We start from the raw sequence: 22,125 nt of genomic DNA, 5'->3' as shown, positions 1-22,125 counted from the left end.
AACTATGTGCTGGATTTGACTGTTTTACACGTAGAGTTTTTTGCCACTTGACAGGACACATAATCAAGTCATAGATTTTTTTTTTCTCGTTGCAACACGTATGGCTTAGCTAAACACAGGCTCATTCTCATACTGACATACAATCATTAAACTCCTTTACTAAAGTGTAATTATTTGTTATTTCACAGTGATGGTGGTTAGTTTTATTTTGCTGAAATTAACATTATCACTGGGTTGTTGTTTTTTTTGTTGTGATTGCCGTGGAAGTTGCTGCAAAATAAGACTGCGAACTGTGTATCTATTGTTTGGTAACCTTGTGTGAAAATTTGGGAATAAAGTGATAGCAATAAAAGTTTCAAGAGTTACTTGTGCCGTGAAGTCTTTAACTCATAACATTTAGGCTGTTAACATTAATTGTGTAAATAACTGGAATAATTTCTTGTCTTTAAAAAAACAAAACACCCAGTCAGCAACATACGCCCATCCTGTGGCTTACTTTTGACCAATCACGTTTCCTCCCTCCTCTCTGGCATACTTTTCGGACCGCACCGCTCTGCCCTTTGAGCTAATCTCCCTGCTGAAAACAAAAGACAATGAGAGTTGAAAAAACAAAATTAACATTGATCCGGGAATTTTACTCTGGTTGTCTATATTGTGACATTCATAATTTATTTAGGAGGTTGACTCTATAGCTCTGGTTGAAACTATCCAACAGGGGTTTATAAGCTTCTGAAATACTTGTATTACTGTGCTGCCATCTACTGGTCGTTAGTGGAAATAACATCCAGCTTTAGTCCACTGCGTTTTCTCTCGAGTCCTGTGGTCAAACCAGCGAACTCCTCCGAATTAAAGTAAGTACGACGTTAGAGTAAGCAGCCACTTTCAGTACAAGTGAAATGTATTATCATATATGTATAAACTCGGTAATGTGCAGAATGTATATTTAACGCTGCTATCGTCTTCGGTGTTGCAAACAAGTATGATGCGGGGAAAGCGTTTGTTCGTCGTCACTTTGTTTTTCATGAATTAATTGGATGCTGATTTGCAGTCAGGCTTAAATATGAATTCGTAATCTTGTGGCGATAAATTGAATATTCACTCAACTCTTAGCTAAAAGGAATATGTGGGCATCGATCCCACTACCTCACGCAAGCGAGCGCTGTATCATCTGAGCTAATCCCCCGAAATAATGCGGAATGTCTGTACAGAATCTTGATAGGGTGGCATTGGTGACCACTTAGACATCTTTTTTTTTGTCTCATACACAGCTGACTTCGGTGGTAAAGACCAGGGTGTAACCCCATAATTCGGCTGCGTTAACACGCTCATTTGGACTCTGACCTCTGTCAACAAAGATGGTCCCGTGTTATCAATTAACTATCTTGCAATTCCACAAATTACAAAAGTCACTTGTGACATCCAGAAGTAAAACCTGGCATAAGTTTGAACCAACTATCCTCTAAGTTAACTAACCTTGTACCTTTGTAAGACTCACATTTTGACACATTGGAGCTTTCCCTCTCCCCTCTCCCTATCATATGTACATTAAAAACACATTTAAAAAAATAATAAAATAAAATACTCCAAGCCCATTTGTTTCACAACTGTTTATTTATTCAAAAATCAAAAGATGAGTGTTCTGTGGCCATGGTCAATGGATGCATGTTCCAGAGAGCAGACAATAGCCAGTTTGTAAAGTAAAAAATAGCTAGATGAGGACATGAGACTTCATTGTTTAATTTGATGCTAATCATGACCAGTCAACGGGTCCCAAATCTATAAATAGGGACTTTCTTTCAGGCGAGAACTCATAAACTCCGTACTTTCACCGCAAATTAAAAGTATAAACACGATCTGTTGAGCAGTAAAACATGACAAAAGCTGTCATTTGGAAATGTGTATGCTTTGTTTCGTTGTCAGGCCTACTGAATATTTGAGAGAAAAACCTTAGAACTGCTACATAACCATGTTACCAGTAGGTGCCTTTCCGGCTCCTAAATTTCACCTTGAAGGCTGCCGCGTGTCAGCCTAGTAGATACAGTGGCAATAAACCAGGATCGTGCAACATCAGACAAAATCTCCACACAAAATACATTTACAAAATATCACTCATTCACAGTCAATGTGTAACATTCTCATGCTCAGATATGTTGCTGATCAAAAAGGAATAATCGGCGAGCACTGATCCTTTACCTTGAGTCATCACACCGAAAAATATCTCCTCCGGCACATCTACTTGCTTTGAACCCACCACAACAAACGCCACGAGCTTGATGCGGACTCAAGCGCAAAACCCTAACTCACAAAGCCTCGGCTTTCAATTCATGTACAGTAGGTTTGCATCAGTGCTACAGAAAGTTAATCTAAATTAAATATAAGTTAAATAAATAAGAAATAGCTATTAAAAAGTCACTTTTGTTACAGTTTTAGTAGCTCAAGGAGTGTCCTCGTGGCACATCGGAGCAGCGTTGTTCTGTGCTCTGACAGTAGTATTAACAGCGCGCAAACGGCAAATAAATAACTCCAGAATCAGCAAAGACATTAATCTTTTCAAAATCAAAAAGTGTTTGGTAATATTTACAGACTTAAACTCACTGTTTGCTCAATTTTCAGCTCAATTTTCTGCGTCGTTCATGCTGAAGTGACCGGGATATGGCATACGTTACTGTTACTGTATAAGTGGAGGCGGTGAGGAGCAGCAAATGATGATTCAGAGTAGTTGTGTATAGACGGTCTTATTTGTCGAAAGCGTGCAAAGAGTAAAAAATAAATGAGGGCAAAAAAGAAAAGAGAGGAGAGGAGAGATGGGGATGTTGGGTAGAGAGAGAGACCACGGGTTCAGTATTCATCCTGGTCCAGATGAGCTTGTTCATCGAGGTCTTCGTCTTCTGGAGGTGCAAAACCATCCTAAAACACAGGACAGAAAAGGATAATCATTGGGTTTCCTGTTTTATTTGATATGCTTTCAGTCAACAGTGTTGATGGAGAAGTCATTTCCATAGTTTCAAATACCCAATCCTAAAGGACGGGTGTACCTCTGTTGCGTAGAGAATGTGGATTATCTTGCTGAGGACGGGGTTGTTTTCGCTCTCGTGTTCCTGGCAGATCAGCTCGATGTCCCGTAGTTTGCTGAAATAGAAGTCTCTCTCCTTCTCTAGACCATCTACAGTCAACTTCAACTCCATCAGCTTAGGGGGAGAGAAAAGTATGCACAAGATGCGGGTCAAAAACTGCGGTGAAACATGTCTGTTTTGGATAGCGAGAGCTAGCAGCATGTCTTATCGTCGGTTTCTATTTTTCACGGTCGTTGGCTCATATTTGTGACCGATGAACTGTGGACAGTGTGCACCAACAATGGAGTGTCCTCCTGCAGTAATTTACAAGTAATCGTGTCTATGCAGTGCCATTCAATACTATTTTTGTAGCCTTGCTCCTCTTTATGATATCACGGACCGTGTATGCAAATGTAATGTAATGTAAAACATTTATTCTTTGCAATTTTACATGGAGAGGTTTTTATCTTTTTAACACTTGTCAAGCAGTCTCTCAAAGTGTAGTGACTCAGCCTGTCGTTGGATTTCTTCTTCCCACTTCCTGTGGTATGTTAAAATGTCTTATCCTGTAAACTTGTGTGTGTGCTATGTTTCCTGGCCTTGTTTCCTTCACACCCCCGGAGTCCAGTCGGATACCGCATCCCTGGGAAAAGAGCTCTCAAACGTTCAAAGCGACGGCGGATTGTTTTCAGTTGTACCAACTGTGATTATGAGGGCAGGAGGATGAGTATGAGCATCCTGTGACAACACCGTAGATGATTCAGTTAGCATTACAAGCAACACGGTAGGAAAAAGGCTAACAGTGATGAGCATTCACACTGGTACCTTATCCGAAGAGACGGATCCAAATGTGACGTAAAAAAATAAAAACTCGAAGGCATTATATATTTGCACCCAGTAGATATTAATCCAAAGAGAGTCTGTTCACATACACTAAATGATGATGTGGTTTGACAGTGCACCTATCCATGCAACTCTACCTGTTGATTTAGCTCCACGATCTCAGCGTCGCTGCCCCCATTTCTAGACAAGGATGGAGCCTTCCTCATGGCGGGAGTGGGGTGCTGGACCCGCTGTGGTGTTGGCATGTTTTTGGGAACTGTTGGAGATGTCCGCTGAGGTCCTGGAGTGGTCAAAGACGGTGACAGCTGTTTAATGCTTGAGTTATTACCAGCGGAGTGACTGCACTTACTTTGGCTTTAGAGCGATAGTGGCGATGGGTAGAGCACATTATAGAGCACAGATGCTGTCAGCTTGTAGCATGATGTGCCTTTGATATTCATTTTGGGGAGTGGGTTTTTGAAGATTTTTTTCAATAGTCCTGAGATAAAAGACCAAAGATGCAAAAGACCCAAATCATACATCTAACCTAACCGTGAGATAGCTGGAAGTTTAGCCTTTTTGAAATGGAAATCTTTGGAAGAAAAAAACCCAACCAAACCTCTATGAGTGCTTCAGCAAAGGTATCTCAAAGACAAAACATGCTAACATACATTATCGTAATTAAAAGAAAAAAGAAAAAAAATGCAGTTATTATGCCCACTTTCACCCACACTGCTTACCAGTGACAGAGTCCCGAAGCCGGCAAGTCAAATTAGATTGTTTGCCATGATTTTCAAGCAACAGAGCAGGGCTGTTCAGGCTGACTCAAGCTCTTGTTAGTAAAATGAGGCTAAATGTCTTTTTAATCAAACCAGCTTTCAGAGAGACAAAGCCGGCTCAGCGTTGCATCATCTGCGCAATGCAGGTCACTGGGGGGGAAATAACTGGATTTCAATATGTCTGCAGTTGCTTTGCCATTTCTGTTCATAACCAATCCAAACTAAGGAAGTAAAGTGACAATTGGAGTTGCGGGATGTGGATTTTCTGCTTCACTAATGCTGCATCCAGCTATGCACTGTGGCGATAACCGAAATCCCAAAAGGCATATCTCCAGTGTCATAGTTGTGAGGATGCTGGGCAGTGCAATGGATCAAAGAGGACAGCAGTCATTCTGTGAATCGTGCTGCTCACACCACTTGCTTGCAGGGAGCGCTTTTGAGCCATCCAAAGCTCAGCAAGACCGTGCAGCAAAGGCAAAGTTGTTTGGTTTACCTGGATTTCTCTTTGGTCTGTGGATAAAGTGATCACCTGGATTGGGGGAAGGGGCCACGTCCTGCCCCTGTCTGGCTAGTAAAGGTTCGTACTCCTTCCCGTCGTAATTGGCATCAAAGAACTTCTTGAACCACTGCACAAATTCAAAGTTGTCCTGGAATTTCCCTTTTACGAGCTTTTCTACAGGAATAATCTGGAAAGTAGAAACAGGAAATGCTTGTAAGGATCCACATGACACAACGTGCAGATTTAAACGCTACAAGTAGGAGGTAAAACCATCAATGATGTCAGGTTCAAAGGTATTGAATGAAAGATGAAATAGAGAAAAAGGCTCCTCACTTTGTCAATGCTCATCCTTTTAAAAGCTGCTTGGAGAACTTTGAAGTTGTGTATAAATTCATGCTCCAGTTTGGCTTGAAATTTGACCTTTTTCAGAAGAATGCATCCTGGAAACAACATGTCCATGAACTGGCAATACGCCGCTCCTGAAATACCCAAAGACACACCAGTTTGTTTTGAGCTGCCCACCACAGCAGAACTGGCGGAAGAATCTCGTTTTTTGTTGTTGAGCTCACCTGAACACAGCTGTTCGATCTTGGTGTAGGTGAGATGCAAAGAATCGTTGACCCATGCCAGCATGTCATGTCGGCTGAGGTTGTCAATGGAGACGGATGTTGCGTACACATTCACTGCCATCCCAGCCCTGAGACAAACAACAGGGTGTATTGTTTGTTTTAAAGGAAACTTTCGGTGGATAAAGAGACACTTTTGCCAAAACAACTGACATGAATGACTTCACGTGTCTTTGATTGGCCATTGTGTGTCAATCAAGTTTTACTGATAGCCTTTATCATATAATCATCCACTGATCTTCCCTGTAACACTAATTAGGCCTAATCTTAACAGAGGTATAGTGACCCTTTTCTTTTAGGGAACATCTAAATTGTGATAATCTGGACCTATCGGGGACTTAATCGGGGGCTTTTTTTTTTAAACATCTGAATTAATAAACTACCACTACTCCTTGATTCCTAACAGGAAAGGCTGTTGCAACCCTATTAGCTCAACAACACTGTTGCAGCTGTGGGCCTTTAACACCCACAGTTGACCGGTCAGATTGCCTTTGATTTTTCACAGTAAACAAGCATCTACTCTTTCAGTTTGAATCTACACATGTGCTGTGCTGGGGAGCATAATCCTGCCAAGATTAAAAGGGGCTTGTGAGCTGCCTCACACATCTGCCAGCTCCAGCCTTCTCTGTGCTCACTTCGCTAATTCCTAACAGTGGTGTCATGTCAGAATGAACCAGTGACACCTCCCTGCGCGAAAATGCACATTAACACTTCTGTTCGGCTGATTTGCACCTCACAGTCAAATAAACCCGTAACGTGTCTCTGCCAGTTTTACTCCAACAACTGAATCGTGTTTGTGCTTTAAATTGGCACATAAGTGGTTTCTAATAACACTTGTGCTGTGAGTGCACCCTCAGCAACGCGCACACTGGCGTTCTCGCATGGTGCTTGGCTGCCCTACAAATGCATGATTATTCCCTAAATCCGTGTTTCCAAATCTTTAAAGCCCTTACGCCACGCACACTATCACGCTGACTCATCTACACGAACGCTCGTTGCTTTTGCAGCGGGTGTAATGAATAAGAATAAGCGGTGCACAAAAGGGAAGTCGTGTCTATTCTCTACAAAATGTGCCGGGCCTTGGGGGAAAAAAAAAAACACAACAAAAAAAACTCCCATTCTGACTGCAGCAAAATCCTGAGAGCAAAGCGCTGAGGTCTAATAACAGCAAAATGGGCGGGGGTCCGGTATGTCGAGCCGGAGCTGAGAACAATAAACGTGCCCGTTAGCTGGGAGCCTTTTTGGCTGCAAAAAGCCGCAACGCTGGGTGCTGCTCTCCTAGCGGCCCCCTCTACAGGCCTCCCCGAATACCTCAGGACTGTCAGCGCACTGGAAATATCCTCCCTGTGTGGGAATAAGACACAGCTCCCACAACGCAAACAGGTTCACACGCGAAAAAAAGAAAGGATCGTGAGGTCCGGGCCGGTCGCTGACACGTAAATGCGTCGATACTCACCGTATTCCGGTGAGTCTGTGTTGTTATTACGCTGGCAGTATTCCTTGTGGTAATGCTCGCTGCTGTCGTCGTTGCAGCGCTTGGTAACGGGCCGCCCTGTCTGAGGCTGCAACAATCCAGCCGCTACGGCGCATGCGCCCGACTCCATGCTGTTAAAGGTTCATTATAAATAGGACTTTGGCCTGTTCCAGCTGAAAGAAACGTGATGTGTCTCGTTGGATTTTAAGCCTGCCATTGAGGGTTTGGGGAGGCCAGGCTGCCCAGAAATAGCTTATGCTAAAGTTTTGTCTGCTGCTGGATGAGATATGTCAGCTGCTTATGCATGCTGAAATCCGTACAGAAAGCAGTTAGCACTGTCTGTTCACCACCCAAATTAAAGTATGAATGCGCAAAGATCACATACCACATTATTGGATTAACACAAATGTGCATCCTTTTGGTTTTATAGCAGTTTTGGGAGAAGATGCGGTAGTTACTTGTATGTGTTTGCTGGTTCTCTGTCAGATCCATGCTGATCGTTTATAGATGATTAAGTTGAGCAGTTGAGTGCTAGTTTTTCTCCCATATTTTGTGAGATCACTGAACGGTTTACCCTTTCTGCCTTCACTTATTCACATAAAGCCTTGGAATTGTGGAAGGAAAATAAGTCACTACGAGCATTTTTAAAAGATCTTAAGTCATGAAGCTGTCCAGGAAATGAAGAGGAGTGAAAATATTCTATAATTCTGTCCCCGTTAATGTAAATATAGTGTAATAGATATTGTAATAATGTGAAGCATTAGTCCTGAGCTCTCTTGTTATGCAGAAGTGCACTTTTTATTTTAGGGATCAAGCAGTAGTGGCCATTAGCCTCTCACTTGAGTCGTTGATCATGACCACAACTTCTTGATCGCCAAAAAGCCACTTCACCCCTATAAAACATGAGCGTTGCAATGCGGTCAATGGGATGAACTCAACTACTCAAGTACAGCTATCTACAATGTACTTTCCACCACTGATCAGTGATCAGACATTGATGATTTCATTGTGGTTTATTTGCACTCAAATCATGTGATAAAGAGCTGCAAGGAAAGAAAATAAAAGATACAGGGATTCCGTGTGACAACACATTGTTCAGCACCAGTGTACATCTGGGAGGGAAAAGAAATCTTTTTAAAATTCAAACAGCAATGAGCTGTATGCATCATGGCTTAAACGTAACAAAAACGGAATACAAATCACTTACTAACACAATTATTCACATGTATATAAAGAAACTAACAAAAAAACAAAACAAACACAAAATATACAGTGATAGAGAGCTTATGAAGGTATCAGTGCTTTTCTGTAGTTGCTCAACAATCATACAAACTTTTGGTGGCATAAGAAGGCATTTGTTCTCATTTAGATACTTGGCGTGAACTGAATAACATCTTAACATCTGTGGATGCTGAAGTTGATCTCATCGCCTTCTCTACATGCTTCACAGTGGTATGTTACATTGGTAGTGTGAGTGAGAGTAACATTTACACCCTGCCCTTTCAGACCAGTGCAAATCAAAGCTGTAACAAAAAAAAAAAAAATGACAGGATCCACACTGACGATGTGGGGCAATTCATTCAAGGGTGTCTGTGTTCTCAGGTGTGAAAAAAGGCAATTTGGGTGAGACTTTTTGCGCCCGGTGAAAAAATGAATACAATCGCAAAGAATGTAGTGTAACATAACCAATAGTTGTGCTTGGTAAAGTTGTTCTAGCAATGCTACCATGCAGACGAGTCACAGCAGAGTTTCATTCACATTTGGTGAGGTGGAACAGATCTGATAAAAGGCTGTAAAAATGATCTGAAGTGCTAATCTGGCAAAGATGAACCACTGAACACAGACCTCATTCTTCTTCATGGAGTAATTCTATCATGAAAGGGAAAACAACTCCAATAATGCTTTATAAGAATAAAAGAATTACAATGAGACTTGACTTCTTTTTTTTTTTCCCATCAGTTGATCGATAGCAACTATTTGTTTAATACCTGACATATCAAAGTCAGGTCAGCATACTTGTAATAATCAATTATCTTTCATTCACCATGGCTCACAGTAAAAAAGACATAATGTGACAGTAAATCATGTAAAAAGGCATCTAAATAGTACATGATACAAGTGCAAAATTGTATTTTACAGTGAGGTAACACAATCGCATCATAAAAACCATGACTCACCTTCACATTCCTAAAACTATTAGCAAGATACAATGCTTTTCCCTAACATGATCCAATAACCAAAGTAACTCAATTGCAACTCATTTTTATCTGCTGCTTATATTTGGTTAATATGGAAATCAAATTTGGTAGTGATAACCACTTTTGCAAATGTTGTCTGGTCATTCTGCAGTGTTGTTATGGCAAAGTCATACAGTTCTAAATGACTGCCGAGTTTAAGATTAAAACAAACAAAAAAAACACGACCCATTACTCCACACATATTCTAAGATGCTTGGCCATTCCGTTGTTTTCTCAGGCGTCGTTCTTTCTCTTCGTGTAATGGCCGTCTGATTGGTTACCAGATCCCGCTGGATCTCCCTCCAGGAGGAGCCAAGATCCTGGCCGAGGATCTCTTTGGAATGTTGTCGTCAATCTGATTACCTGGAGGCACAGGGAAGTGATTTTGTGTGATTTTTAACAGTGAAACGCAACAAACTAGTATTTCCTTGTATGTGCAGCTCAGTAGTATTTTCCAGCGGTATTGCAAAGGGAGTCTCTAAACGGCTTAAGTTCTAGGCAGCTTGGAGAATTGCAGCAAGCTTAAAAGATGGAAGCAAATCTTCACATTCCATTTATTCTGGAAACAGTTATTGCTGCTAGCAAGTGCTTGTTTGTAATATAAAAATGAAAGTTTCCTCTGGCACAAATTATTTTGCCCACATAAAGGTTGTGTTTGAATAGGGTTTATCTTCCATAACCAAATGATTCGAGACCTCATGGGTCAACTTTTAGTTTGTTCTTGTTAAAACTGGCCTCAGACCTTTCCCTTTCTCTGAGTCTGCTGTGATTGTATTGTGGCCGCAGCAACCCCGGTTTGAATCCAGGTCATGGCAGCATATTTTATATGGTCAGGATGGCTGAGTGGGGTGTGGGTTCAAATCCTACTCCAGACATATAAGACTTCTCCTAGAGCAGTAATTTCACTGGCGACCCAAGTTCACTCTTTCCAGTCGAGAGCATATTGTTACTGCTGTGGTTTGAGAGCTATAAACATCCAAGTTAAAAAAGCTAATAAAAAATAATCTGATTGATTTTGTCAGATTGATATTATCCCCAAATTTTCATTGTCGACCAGTTGATGTGGGCATTTCCTGCGCCAAAAAGTCTTTCTAGGCCTAACAGCACCCTCATCAGGCCAGTTTTCAGATTTCTTTTTTTTTAAAGGCCAGAAGCAGCAATATTATCAAAATTAAGCCATTAACAGTGTTGTCAGTTTTTTTTATTAGACACAGACTGAAAAATACCTCACTGTATGCACAAATGTGCGAAACATGGGCTTGCATTAAATCTGCTGCTCCTCACCAGACAAGCTGAAGCTGGACTCGTGGAGGTCCCTCAAACCCCCGTGACGGGTGCAGGGCCGTGTCGGGGTGTCCAGATCCGAACCTCCCAAATCCCTCTTTCCCGAATTTACCACGGCCACAACTTCACCTGTGTAGGGCTCCCGCTCCACAGGTTTCACCGCCTGGCTCTGGTGGAACAAAGTGTCAACAGACATGAAGAGCATAACTTTACATGGAAATAGTGGCTGGAGACAAAATTCCTGTAGAATCTATAATACTAGTGATAGTCATCTGCGCTAATCATGCAGTAAGTATAGTAAATGGCTAGAATAGATTGTACCTAGGAAACTATTCTTGCTTCCTTTATATAGTAGTGGTAGATGGAATAAGTGCAGTTGAAGCAGTGATGCAGAGAGAAAAACACCTGCGGTCGTGGAATATTATGAAAAAAAGCAATCAAGTCAGTCCAATACCTTTTCCCTCTGAACCATCTTCTTGTAGAGGTAATCTGGAAAAGTCCTCAGTGGGCAAAACTTCCCAGAGCCCTCGGCACATGTGAACATGCCGTTTTCATAGACCAGACGCCCACGGCTGATGGTAACCAGGGGCACCCCGTGACAACGAAGACCCTCGTACAGGTTTATGTCGCCTCCCTGGACCTGGTTATCCACTGAGATGGTCCTGCAGGCAGAGGTGGTTACTCAGTTACTGAGTTACTCAGTTTAGCTCGACAAAAACTAGATCAGCCTCTGACACTGGAGATAAAGGCTGCAGTGAGACGAGCCGGTCGATAAATGGATGGATTGAGTTTCATACTTGGATCCCTCGGGGTCCCAGACCACCACATCAGCATCTGCTCCAGGGATGATCCGGCCTTTCCTGGGGTAGAGGTTGTAGATCTTGGCTGCATTTGAGCTTGTGACTGCGACGAAGCAATTCTCGTCCATTTTGCCTCCAATCTGTGAATCACAGCAGACAAACATTCTAGCATGTTTCAAATCTTAGGGTCTTGACTTTAAAACTCTACATTATTTCGCACATTAAGAGCAGGCAAAGATGTTTTTGAACCTTGATTGTCAGAAATTCACTCCTTTAAACGTTATATCCGTAACCAACAAAACAAAGCAGATGTCCTATCTGTGGAAGTTTTCTTGCAGACAGGAACAAGAGAGCAACACATACCACCCCCTTCTCCCAGATGACGCTCATGCGATCCTGAATGCCAGGAAGCCCGTGGGGGATCTTTGTGAAATCATCCTTGCCCATGGCTTTCTGGTTGATGGTAAATGGGCGGTGGTCAGATGCCAGCACGTTCAGAGTGTCACTGTGGCCGGACAGAGGAGGTCACGCTTAGTCACATCTATTATCGCACTGGTGACAGAAACTAGAAACCCCGAGATCAGTTGGCATTAATGAGGCTTTTCCTTACTTTCCCAGCAGACTCATTAGGAAATTTGGAGTGCTGGGGTCCAGGCGAAGAGGAGGCACGGTGACGTGGGCAGCGGCGTGAGACCAGTCCTGGTGATAGTACTGCATGCCATTCAGGACAGCGTGGGCTATGCTTGTTTCTCCGTGGACCACCTTACCTACGATCAGACAATGTGGAACGCAGATTAACCCGAGAGATAGCAAAAAGAAAAGCCAACAAACAACCGACTTGTCCAGAGGCGCATACGTAAACTTCTTTACCACCAAATGTAGAAGACTGTTAGCCTCACCTTGCATCTTGGCTGAAGCCACTACGTCTCCCGCAGACATACTGGACACGTTTACAAGATAGATTGGGCAGTGGGCCTGACAAAAAAAAAATAAAAAATCACAAAAGGTATTCAATGGCTTTGGAACTAACTACGGTCATGCTGTCAGGTTATGCTGTGAGGTTGCAAAGGCTGTAGTGATGCTTTAAATGACATGCTAATCTTAGCATGCCACCATACTTACAATGGAAATACGAGTATGACTTCACAACCTTTAATACATAACGATCTTAGCTTCACACACAGTATTTTAGCTTTCCGCATATTTCATTTTGTTCATGAAATCTTACCCTGTTGGCGATGGTTATTGCTCTGTGTGTTGCTTCTGCTTCCAGCTGTAAGGGAACCAGACTGTGAGGAATCATACAGCAGCACTGAACTAATCTAATCAGAGATAACTTTTTTGCTCTCGTCAAGATCTTCTACTTATGGCTGCTTAACTCTAAGCATCATACCTCTTCAGGCCGGCTGATTTCAATCCCCTCTGGACCGCTTATGCCCAGGTCTAACGCTTCCTTAGCACCCTGAGAAAAGGCAAGATTTAAAGATGAGAATATAATAGATCAATGTAAAAAGCGTCTCTTAATTCTTCAGTGTGAATGAATACTTTTAACTCCAAAGTTCTATATGCCACATTTATGATAATAGTGGCCAATATTTTAAGTTTAATTTGTATGAATTAAAAGGACACAATCAATAATCATCTGGTCCTTAGGGATTTTGAAATAAGATAAATGCAACCTCAGATGAACAACAACACATGACATATAACACTATCATTATTTATTTTACATAAACTAAGCCAAATTGCAGAAGCAGTGTGTGAAAAAGTGAAAAGTACACCCCATGATTCAGTAGTTTGTAGAACCACCTTTGGCAGCAATAACTTAAAGTAATTGTTTTCCGTGTGATGTTATCAGTGGAACTTTGGTCCACTCTTCTTCACCACATTGCTTCACTCTCTTGAGGTTTGCGGGCATTTGTTTATGCACAGCACTCTTAAAGGGGAACTCCGGGGCATTTGAAGCGCAATCCCATTGCTAGAGGTTGTCAAATACTGATAGTAGGACACAGACTGGTGCAAATCGGCGCTCCCTGTGCGGAGATTGCGCTGTTTGCGCAGCCTGTCATGCGAGGCTAATACGTGGTGGCTAAGGGGCAAGTGCTAACCCTTCCACGTAAAACAACAACTTGCACACTGCAGAAACGTCACACCACTTTATAAACCATCCGACAATAAAGTCACAAGCCTTACCATCAAAACCATACGCATGGTTCTCACATTACTGGCATGGGGACGTTACAAAACAACTTTATAAACAGCATGTAACTTACCGGTTGTTTGTATGCGCCCGCATGTGACAGCCCAAAAGAGTCAATGGACGATACTCCCAAATACAAAGCAATTATCTTCTCTAGAAAAACTGCGTTCAAGTATTTAAAACATTACAACAATACATGCCCAGTAATATTGTTGTAATGTTTTAAATACTTGAAGAGGAAGGAAAGCTGACCAAAAAAAGAAAAAGATTGCCATCTATGCATCAATACTCTTGCCATATCATTCAAACACAAGTAAACGTTTGTGATTGTGAATTTTATTGATTTATCGATTGAGGCATGTGAAAAAGCTGCAGTCTTACTCTGTCAGCTATGCTGGCTCATTTGTAAAATCTTAGAAATAAAAGGATTAATTTTCTCTTTTACACGACTGTAAATGTCAATCAATGAAATTATAGGGAAAGTTGAACATCATCAGCATTTGTTATTCATCCTTACTTCTGCCACCAGCTCCCCATTCTCAGCATGGACCCTTGCAATGGCTCCAATGTCCTTACAGTGCTGCAGGACCTGGAAGAGCTCACTGTCCCTCAGCATGAACATGTCCTTATAAGCCATGAACATCTGAAAGGAGCTGACTCCTTTCTCTCTCACCAGCTTCTCCATTTCGGCTCTCACCTGTAGGAGGGGAAGTAGAAATGAGTTCCAGCATCAATGAATAAAAATGGAAATTGATGGGATTTCTTCCCACGATTCTGTTGCTTTGGTTTTTATTGTCAATAAGTAGGATGATAAGACATCTTTTCGTTGTTCAAAACAAGAAGAACATCAAGCTTTGAACTTAATTTATCCAGAAAGAGTCAAGTTTTTTTGGAAACAATGTGCTCATTGGCATAATAAAAGTAACGCACACATCTCCTGAATGTTAAACACTGCTCTTATATAACCATTTAAGGCTACGGTGTAAAGGTGCGACTGGGTGGCAGAAAAAGAAAGACGCGAAGAGGGAAACATCGTGCTTTAGTACCTTGGGTCCCCACCAAGTAACTCCCACGTGCAGAGCGTAGTCACAGCAGGATTTGGAGTCCGCCGAGCTGCGACACTTCTCGTAGGCTTCCAGCAGAGACTCGTTCTTCTCTGGCAGAACATGTCCAATCACCATTGTTGTACCGCCAGCTAAAGCGGCCTAGAAGAAATGCAAAACAATTGCTCTTAAGTTATGTCGAACGCAAATAAAAAATATTTGTGTTCTTTGTTGAGTTATCCTCTCCTTTATGACGGTAGTTACGTTTTTTTTGCCACTCATATATTCTTTTATCAAGTTTTTTTTAAATGTATTATCGATGACAAATGAAGACTTGAACGAACGAGCCTGAATAAAACTAGCAGAACATAAATACACATGAAATTAACAATAAACTCGGACATTGATTCTTTGTGACACGGTTAATTCCGACAGAGCAGTAATCTGCCACTCAGCACAGCGACATCATAAACAGTAAAACCTTTAATGTTTATCTTTGTGGTTATCTGCAGATAACTGTCGATTAAAAAAGCTGACTGAGTGCTCCTCACTGTGTCATCAGGAGGTATTTAAAGCCGTAACAATATAAATTTATTACAGCCGGAGCACTTTCTACTTTCTCATCCTCTAAAAGCAGATTTACCGCAGTAAGTTTTAATAACCCCAACAAATGAAGACAGAGTGGGTTTTGTGTGTAAGTGCATGCTTCACTGAGCATCTGTCAGCTGACCCAAAGAGGGAGCTGAGCAGTGTGTACTGGGAAGGAGGACGGATGGGATGGGGGGCGTGGGTCTGAGAACCATTGTTTCTCAGCACAATGGCGTGCGTGAAAAGGCTTTGCGGCAGTCTTTGCAGCAGCCCCCTGGTATCCATGGAAACAGATACTGATCTGCATTTGTCACCAGACTTTTTTTTTCTGGAGCACGGCGGCAGCAGAGCCGGCAGGGTGGGGCCGGGAGGGCGACGGAGAGAGGGATGAGCGGTGAAGATGGTGAACAGTGGAGAATAGTGTCTGTCACCGGTGTCTGCCCGTCTGTTCGGTCACACCACCCGTCACCTCTCTCGGCTCCCATCATGTCACAGCGGCACAGAGCGATGAGTCATCGTGGTGCCCCACAGCAGAGCGGGCTATCCCAGTTTTATCCATGATGACTCCATTCAGCAGCTATGAGCCTAACAGCAAAGTGCCAAATCATCTTTGCGTGAGGCTGGTGAAAAAACCAGCCACCCTTTTAAACATCCAGAAAAAACACATAAACACATACAAATAAATTATTTAAAAAATGCTTTAAAAAATACTATTACAAGCTGTGTCTGGTTTGCATTTCCCGTTTAAAGCTACAAGTGTAAGCTAAGAAAAAAAACAATTACAATTTTTTAAGCAATTACCCAAATTGTGTTTTTATCTGGTTTATGTTCATTTGAAGAAGAATTTGGGACATCTGGGCATCTGAGTAAGAAAACTATTTTGACAAACCAGAGGCATTTGGCTAGTTTTGGTTTAAAAACCAACTTTAACATTATATTGCCCCAACTGATCCAAATGATCTGGCCTTAAAACACTATTCTTTAGCATTTTTCTCTTAAAGGACAAGACCGTTTTTTTGACATTGGGCCCTTGATTTCACATTATAACATGATGTTCTACTCACCCCTGCTTGTTGTTGGTAATTTGGAGCTGTTCCGAAGATATTCGAGAGGCGTCTGGCTGCTCTCTTGAGATATTCGGCCATGAAACGGTTTCCTATGGGCAAGCTTATACAGGCACAAACTATGCTGTTTATAATTTATTAATTACTGTACACTAGCACTGATAACGTGGAGGTGCGTCGCTTACTTAAAAAAATCCGGGTTACTGTAATTTTGAATTTTAGCCGAATGAATAAATAGGCAGCAGGTCTGTGGGCTGTCTGTGGCAGTAGCACGACGAGGACGTCAGTAACACCCACTTTACGACTAAAAATCAAAATTACAGTAACCCGGATTTTTTTAAGTAAGCGACGCACCTCCACGTTATCAGTGCTAGTGTACAGTAATTAATAAATTATAAACAGCGTAGTTTGTGCCTGTATAAGCTTGCCCATAGGAAACCGTTTCATGGCCGAATATCTCAAGAGAGCAGCCAGACGCCTCGCGAATATCTTCGGAACAGCTCCAAATTACCAACAACAAGCAGGGTTGAGTAGAACATCATGTTATAATGTGAAATCAAGGGCCCAATGTCAAAAAATTGGTCTTGTCCTTTAATATCTGTCTGTCCTTCAGAGAAAACAGGAGACTTTCTGCGCTTAAATTGACACCATCATCCCGTAACATGCAGTTTTCATTCTGTTTTGCTTTGCATGTCATATTGTTTTACTATTGCAGTTTTGTGGTTGAGAAATATCATGCTCTAACTTCTTCCTTGTGCAGCAAGAGTAGTTCTGACAAACACATTTTGATCGCTGAATATTGAGAGGCATCAAAACCCAAAAAAAAAACAAGAAGCATCACTGATATCTTGGCTAAAATTAACATCAGTGGAAACCATTTGGTTGTCTCGCTCTTTGAAGTAATCAGCGATATAAAAAAATCTAGAGCAAAGACTGCGCCCCATGTTTTATGATGAAGAGCTAAAGCTTCTGAGTCTAGACTACGTTCCTATCTTAAAAGGTGCTTTAACATAAAGCTTGCTAGACCTTTCATTCCATTCATTTCCAGCTGGTTATTACCTTGGTGCCGCTGTAGTAATCATCTGCCGTGACGGCGTTCATGAAGCTCTCCTCGAGGTGGACGCTGGTGTCGATGCCCCCAGGAAGCACAAGTTTCCCCGAGGCGTCAATCACTTTGGCCCCTCCTGGGATCATCAGCTCCTTTCCCACCTGCTGGATGATGCCGTTCTCGATGTAAACGTCGGCCTCCTGGGTGCAGTCGTCGTTCACCACCTTGCCGCCCTTTATCAGGATCCGCACCATCGCCGCGCTGGAAGACATGGCTATTGCTCTGCGAGGAGGAGAGAAACAAAGTTTTTTTTTTCGGTGGGGACTCAAGCGTTTTGGTTCAAAGAAAACCCTCAACATTACAAAAAGACACAAGCAAACCTCCAGCCAACTGTAACTTGATATACAACAAAAGACAGTCCAAACAAATCAGAGAAAATGTGACTTTTTTCAGTACCTCATTCTGAGACAGTGTAATAAGGCAGGATAGGAGAGAAGGCTCAGCGATGCTACTCTGTGCCCAGTCTGTCACACTGTGACTGACATCAGCTGCAACACTGAGCAGGCTGTGTCAGTCACCGCCTGAAACCTGACGTCCCAGAGGACAGTGAGGATGTGGTAAACAGAAATAAGCTGAAACCAGTTGTGGTGAACAATAAGCCAAACAAGGGTCAATAAGGCCATTATTTGGAGGGGCTAAAGAGGCATAAAGCTACTTACAATGATGTCCAATAGACTGGGAAGCTTATCAGTACCAACCATAATGGCTGAAAACAACTAAAGTTAAAAAAAAAAATCGCTCACCAAATAGCTCGACTGTGCAGACTGAGAAATCAAAGTGCGGGAACGGTCCAAAAAAAGATGAATACATATGTTTTGCTGCTCCATCTGTATTCTAGTGGGGTTAACTCTACCTTAAAGACTGTTGATTTTTTTATGTTCTCATCTGTAGCCTACTTCTAAAACAACAATCATGCACCCTGAGTGAAACAAAGGTCCCTTTATTCTCTGGTACAAAATGTACCCATTGGAAAAAGCCATCACACCTACGGTCAACTTTAAGTCCCTGGTGTATTTAACAGGCATGTTTTTGGACCGTGGGTGGAAGGCAGAGAACCTGGAATATGGAAAGGTCACACAGATCTGCCAAGTTTTGAACCGGGAACCTTCTTTTGAGGCGCCCACAACACCACAGTCTCTTTATCAAGAGCTTAAGCTACCTATTAGCCTAAACACTGGAGATTATTAAATCAGCTGTCAGTGATGACTTTGTACCTTTAAGATTACACAAAGTCCCACAGTTTTGACCTGTGGGACCATTTTTGTGTCTTAAAGGGTCATTTTCTTAGAACTGTACAATTGGGTAAAGAAATGACACTCCTGTTTCTCTCTGTGTGCTCGAGTTCGTCCCCAGCATTTGCGTAAGCCTCACAAAAATAAAAAATATATTTTTGAAACCTCGACGTGTGTGGTAGCAAAAGAAGTACCATGCAAGCTCTCCAAAAGACAGCCCAGGAAAAAGTGAGGAGAGTAAAGCTGAGTTGAGCCACACCATGGAAAAGGAAAAGAGGCATAATTGCTGGTGGCTATGTGCAAATAATAACTGTGGTCGGGTAAAAACAAATTCTACCACACACAGTTATGGTTATTTTTACCCACTTTATTGCCATGTTCAGATCTCAAAAGGGTTTCTGAAAGGGTTTGGAAGAAACCCTCTCACAACGCAGTAAGCAGGAGCCAGAAGTTTAAATTTTTTAACGTGTTTTTCAGTCCAGGTTTTAAATATTTAAACTGAACTATTTTTTTTTTGTTTTGTTCCAAAAAGCAATAATGGAAAGAGTTTGCTCTGTTTGTGTCCAATCCAAATTTTGTGTCACACCCACAAAACATTCTCTTTGCAACAGTTCTTGAGCAGACCAGGAGTGATTGGGATACCATCGGGGGACCAACTAGTCATGAGTAACAAAGAAACAATCTCCAAGATCAAGCCCGCACCCTCCCCTCCTTCCCTTCAAACCACTGTAGTAATGGTGGGATGTCTTCTGTGTGTGTGCGCGTGGGTCCACCCTTGCGTGCGTGCGGGATGCGTACGTATGAGGGTGCGGCAACTTTACTGCATGGCATGGACTCCTTCACACATCCAGATCTGATGGGCGATAATGTCTGAGGAGTGGCTCAGCCTTAAAAGCCCACCCTCTGTTACTTACAGGTTACATGTTAAACTGCACTCTCCCCCTGTTTCCTGAAGCCTGAAGAGGCTACCACAGATGCAATGGAGAATTATTTCAACCCAGCACTGTGGAAGTTGTTTATTAGCCAATAATAAACAGGTGAGCGTATGTTGCCTGTTTAAAGAGCGACAGTAAATTAATGTAAATGTTCTAGATGCGACTGTGAGACTCAGTTGGATTCACAAGCCTAAATTTGATCATTTGACCTACATTTAATGAGTCAAAAGAAAAAAGAAAAAAAGAAAAGTCAACCGTGTCACATGTATTTAGTGTGATCCTTAACAAACACCAGGGCCAACATTTTGGTTTCGCTGATTTACGGTGGACGCGGTGAGATGATGACACCTGACACAAAGAAACCGGTCTCCATCATGATCGCCTGCACAGCGATCAATGCCGTCCTAGAAACCTCTTAGTCCGCCCTCCCACAATAAGCGCCTCGGTGCCAATCAAAGTGGCCTCGCGTGGAAATAACACAGCCCCAAAAGAGGTGCGGTTGCCTTTCAGGGTGTGAATAAATCCCGAGGAGGCTGGCAGGAACGGCAGGCAGGGCAGACACCCTGACGTGTAGCCGAGGTGGGCATGGAAACAAAGTCTCCTGGCAACAGGAGAGGATTTCCCCGAAGACAGAGGGGATAATAAGGCTGCTAATGTGGGGAACATACCTCCTCAATGGGCCTGCTGCTGATGCTGATGCTCCACGCGACTCTCTGGTTACTTTCTGACAGGAACAGAAGGCAAACCAATCCGTGGATGGCACTTCCCAAGGAGATACAAACACCAGATGGATACCTTCCTGGCCGGTCCGCCACCAGCAGACCGCAGCATCACCCCCATCAAGCCGGCGTGGAGATTAAAGAGCCACTTCCGGCTTAGCTTTTCAAAATAAAAGCCACTCCCTCTCAGTGCTACATCTAAATTTGAGGGGTGTAAGTGGTAGACAGTCGACTCAATGGCTGTTTCATGGGTACTCTCATCCTTATTTAATCACCTATAAAGCAGTAAGCTGGAGTTGATTCCAAGTTTCCAAATTCCAAGGTTTACATTTCAGGACTGGAGTTAGAGCAGCTTTCATCAAACATTTCATCCATAGGTTGCCGAAAGAAACAGTCTGGGTAATATCAAAAGGTTTGCGTGCATAAGGCAGACAGGTAAATGATCGAAGAAGAGAAAAAGAAGCACCCTGCGGGATTATCATTATCCAAGCCTAACATAAGAGAAGGCATCTAAATAGAAAATACAGAGGGCTCACCAGATGATGCAAACCATTAATTATCCTCAAGCTCAGTAGAAAGGACAGATTAAACTTTGTCTGAAGTATATGAAAAAGCCAGAGCAGCTCTGTGACAGCACGGTTTGGACAAATTAAATCTAAATCAACCTGTGCCAGAATGACAGGAAGGAAAAAGTGTTGGAAGTGCTCATGATTTGAAATAAACAAGATCAACTATAAAGCATTGCAAAGGAGAAATCCCTCACTTTGGTGATGTCAGACAGTCAATGCCTGCATGGAGCTGTTGACAAAGCATTAAAACGTACTATTTTATTCGTGGTGATATTCACAGAGCAGAGGCTGGATCCCCTGAGAAAGAAAATTCTACATTTCAATGGGCTTTAATATCAAAACCTCTCTTTCAATTTGGACGTTCATAACATCAAACTAAAAGTGAGTCTGCACTTTGAACTCATTTCCTGGAAGTAATTGTGTCTTGTCATGATTTGATAAACATTCAGTATCCAAATATGGGCCCAAATGCATTTTAGAGGAGCTCATGTATAGCGCTGTAGCAAGAGAACTGGAAAATAGTCTCGTTCTTATTTCCAATCTCTGACTGGTTGCAGAAATTTTGTATAAAACAAGTTCAACAGGACACATTTTGCCTTAACTGCCTGCACTGTATCCATAATATCTCGGTGTGATATGAGTTAATGACCTGCATTAATATTGCCCATCAGCAGCATCACTTTTAAGCCGTTCTGACATTTTACTTTGTAGGTACAGCTCATGTGTTCCGGTGCCGGCCTGTGTTTCCGTGATTAGTCTGACTCAGGCCTCAGCATCCAGGCCGTGCGATGACAGGACGCTCCAATCAGCAGCGCGGAATCAAGGCTGGGTCGCCTCATCACCCAATTACTTTAGAGGAAGGGCGTTTCCACTCAGAGGAGGATGTACCACTATCAGATGAAGAGGGTGATAAACAACACAGTAAGACTCATTGATGTGATACAGTGTATCTATGGCACGACTGCTTTTGTATTTATATTCTCTCTTCTATTACCATGAATGCCTTTAAGATCTTTATCAGCTCTATTGTATATAAGTATAAGTACATTATTGTAGAAGTTCATTTTCCATACGTTGGCCGTTCTCTTGTGAT

The 22,125-nt window shown here is 42.3% G+C and overlaps 2 protein-coding genes and 1 long non-coding RNA gene across 6 annotated transcripts; 1 reads left to right on the top strand and 2 right to left on the bottom strand.

Annotated features, from left to right (window-relative positions):
- The first annotated feature begins 783 nt into the window (after positions 1-783).
- Positions 784-14,612, top strand: LOC142366073 (uncharacterized). Its single transcript, XR_012766709.1, has 3 exons — positions 784-851; positions 9,729-12,098; positions 12,196-14,612. It is a non-coding gene; the product is annotated as an uncharacterized LOC142366073 (long non-coding RNA).
- Positions 1,593-7,351, bottom strand: mapre3a (microtubule-associated protein, RP/EB family, member 3a). 2 transcript variants are annotated; one of them, XM_075448200.1, is made up of 7 exons: positions 7,236-7,351; positions 5,723-5,850; positions 5,487-5,632; positions 5,148-5,340; positions 4,034-4,176; positions 3,036-3,188; positions 1,593-2,907 (listed from the first exon to the last, which is right to left on the bottom strand). In XM_075448200.1, the coding sequence occupies exons 2-7, from the start codon at positions 5,841-5,843 to the stop codon at positions 2,839-2,841; spliced, it is 825 nt and encodes a 274-aa protein (XP_075304315.1). In that variant the 5' UTR covers positions 5,844-5,850; positions 7,236-7,351; the 3' UTR covers positions 1,593-2,838. The 2 variants fall into 2 exon arrangements, with proteins under 2 accessions (XP_075304315.1, XP_075304316.1); XM_075448201.1 differs by having other exon boundaries at positions 5,184-5,340; positions 7,236-7,350.
- On the bottom strand, positions 8,252-20,557 carry dpysl5a (dihydropyrimidinase like 5a). Of its 3 annotated transcripts, XM_075447866.1 has the most exons (13): positions 17,974-18,038; positions 17,529-17,799; positions 14,821-14,979; positions 14,292-14,471; positions 12,968-13,036; positions 12,803-12,847; positions 12,474-12,549; positions 12,185-12,341; positions 11,938-12,079; positions 11,572-11,714; positions 11,229-11,436; positions 10,775-10,943; positions 8,252-9,853 (listed from the first exon to the last, which is right to left on the bottom strand). In XM_075447866.1, exons 1-13 carry the CDS (start codon positions 17,976-17,978, stop codon positions 9,768-9,770), a joined length of 1,710 nt encoding a protein of 569 aa, XP_075303981.1. In that variant the 5' UTR covers positions 17,979-18,038; the 3' UTR covers positions 8,252-9,767. The 3 variants fall into 3 exon arrangements, with proteins under 3 accessions (XP_075303981.1, XP_075303980.1, XP_075303979.1); XM_075447865.1 differs by lacking the exon at positions 17,974-18,038 and adding an exon at positions 20,413-20,557 and having other exon boundaries at positions 12,185-12,549; XM_075447864.1 differs by having other exon boundaries at positions 12,185-12,549.
- Positions 20,558-22,125: the final 1,568 nt, after the last annotated feature.

Source organism: Odontesthes bonariensis, chromosome 17 (genome assembly GCF_027942865.1).
Source record: "Odontesthes bonariensis isolate fOdoBon6 chromosome 17, fOdoBon6.hap1, whole genome shotgun sequence".
Taxonomy (NCBI): domain Eukaryota; kingdom Metazoa; phylum Chordata; class Actinopteri; order Atheriniformes; family Atherinopsidae; genus Odontesthes; species Odontesthes bonariensis.
The sequence above is the reverse complement of the archived record's forward strand: the minus strand, read 5'-3'. Positions and strand labels throughout refer to the sequence as shown.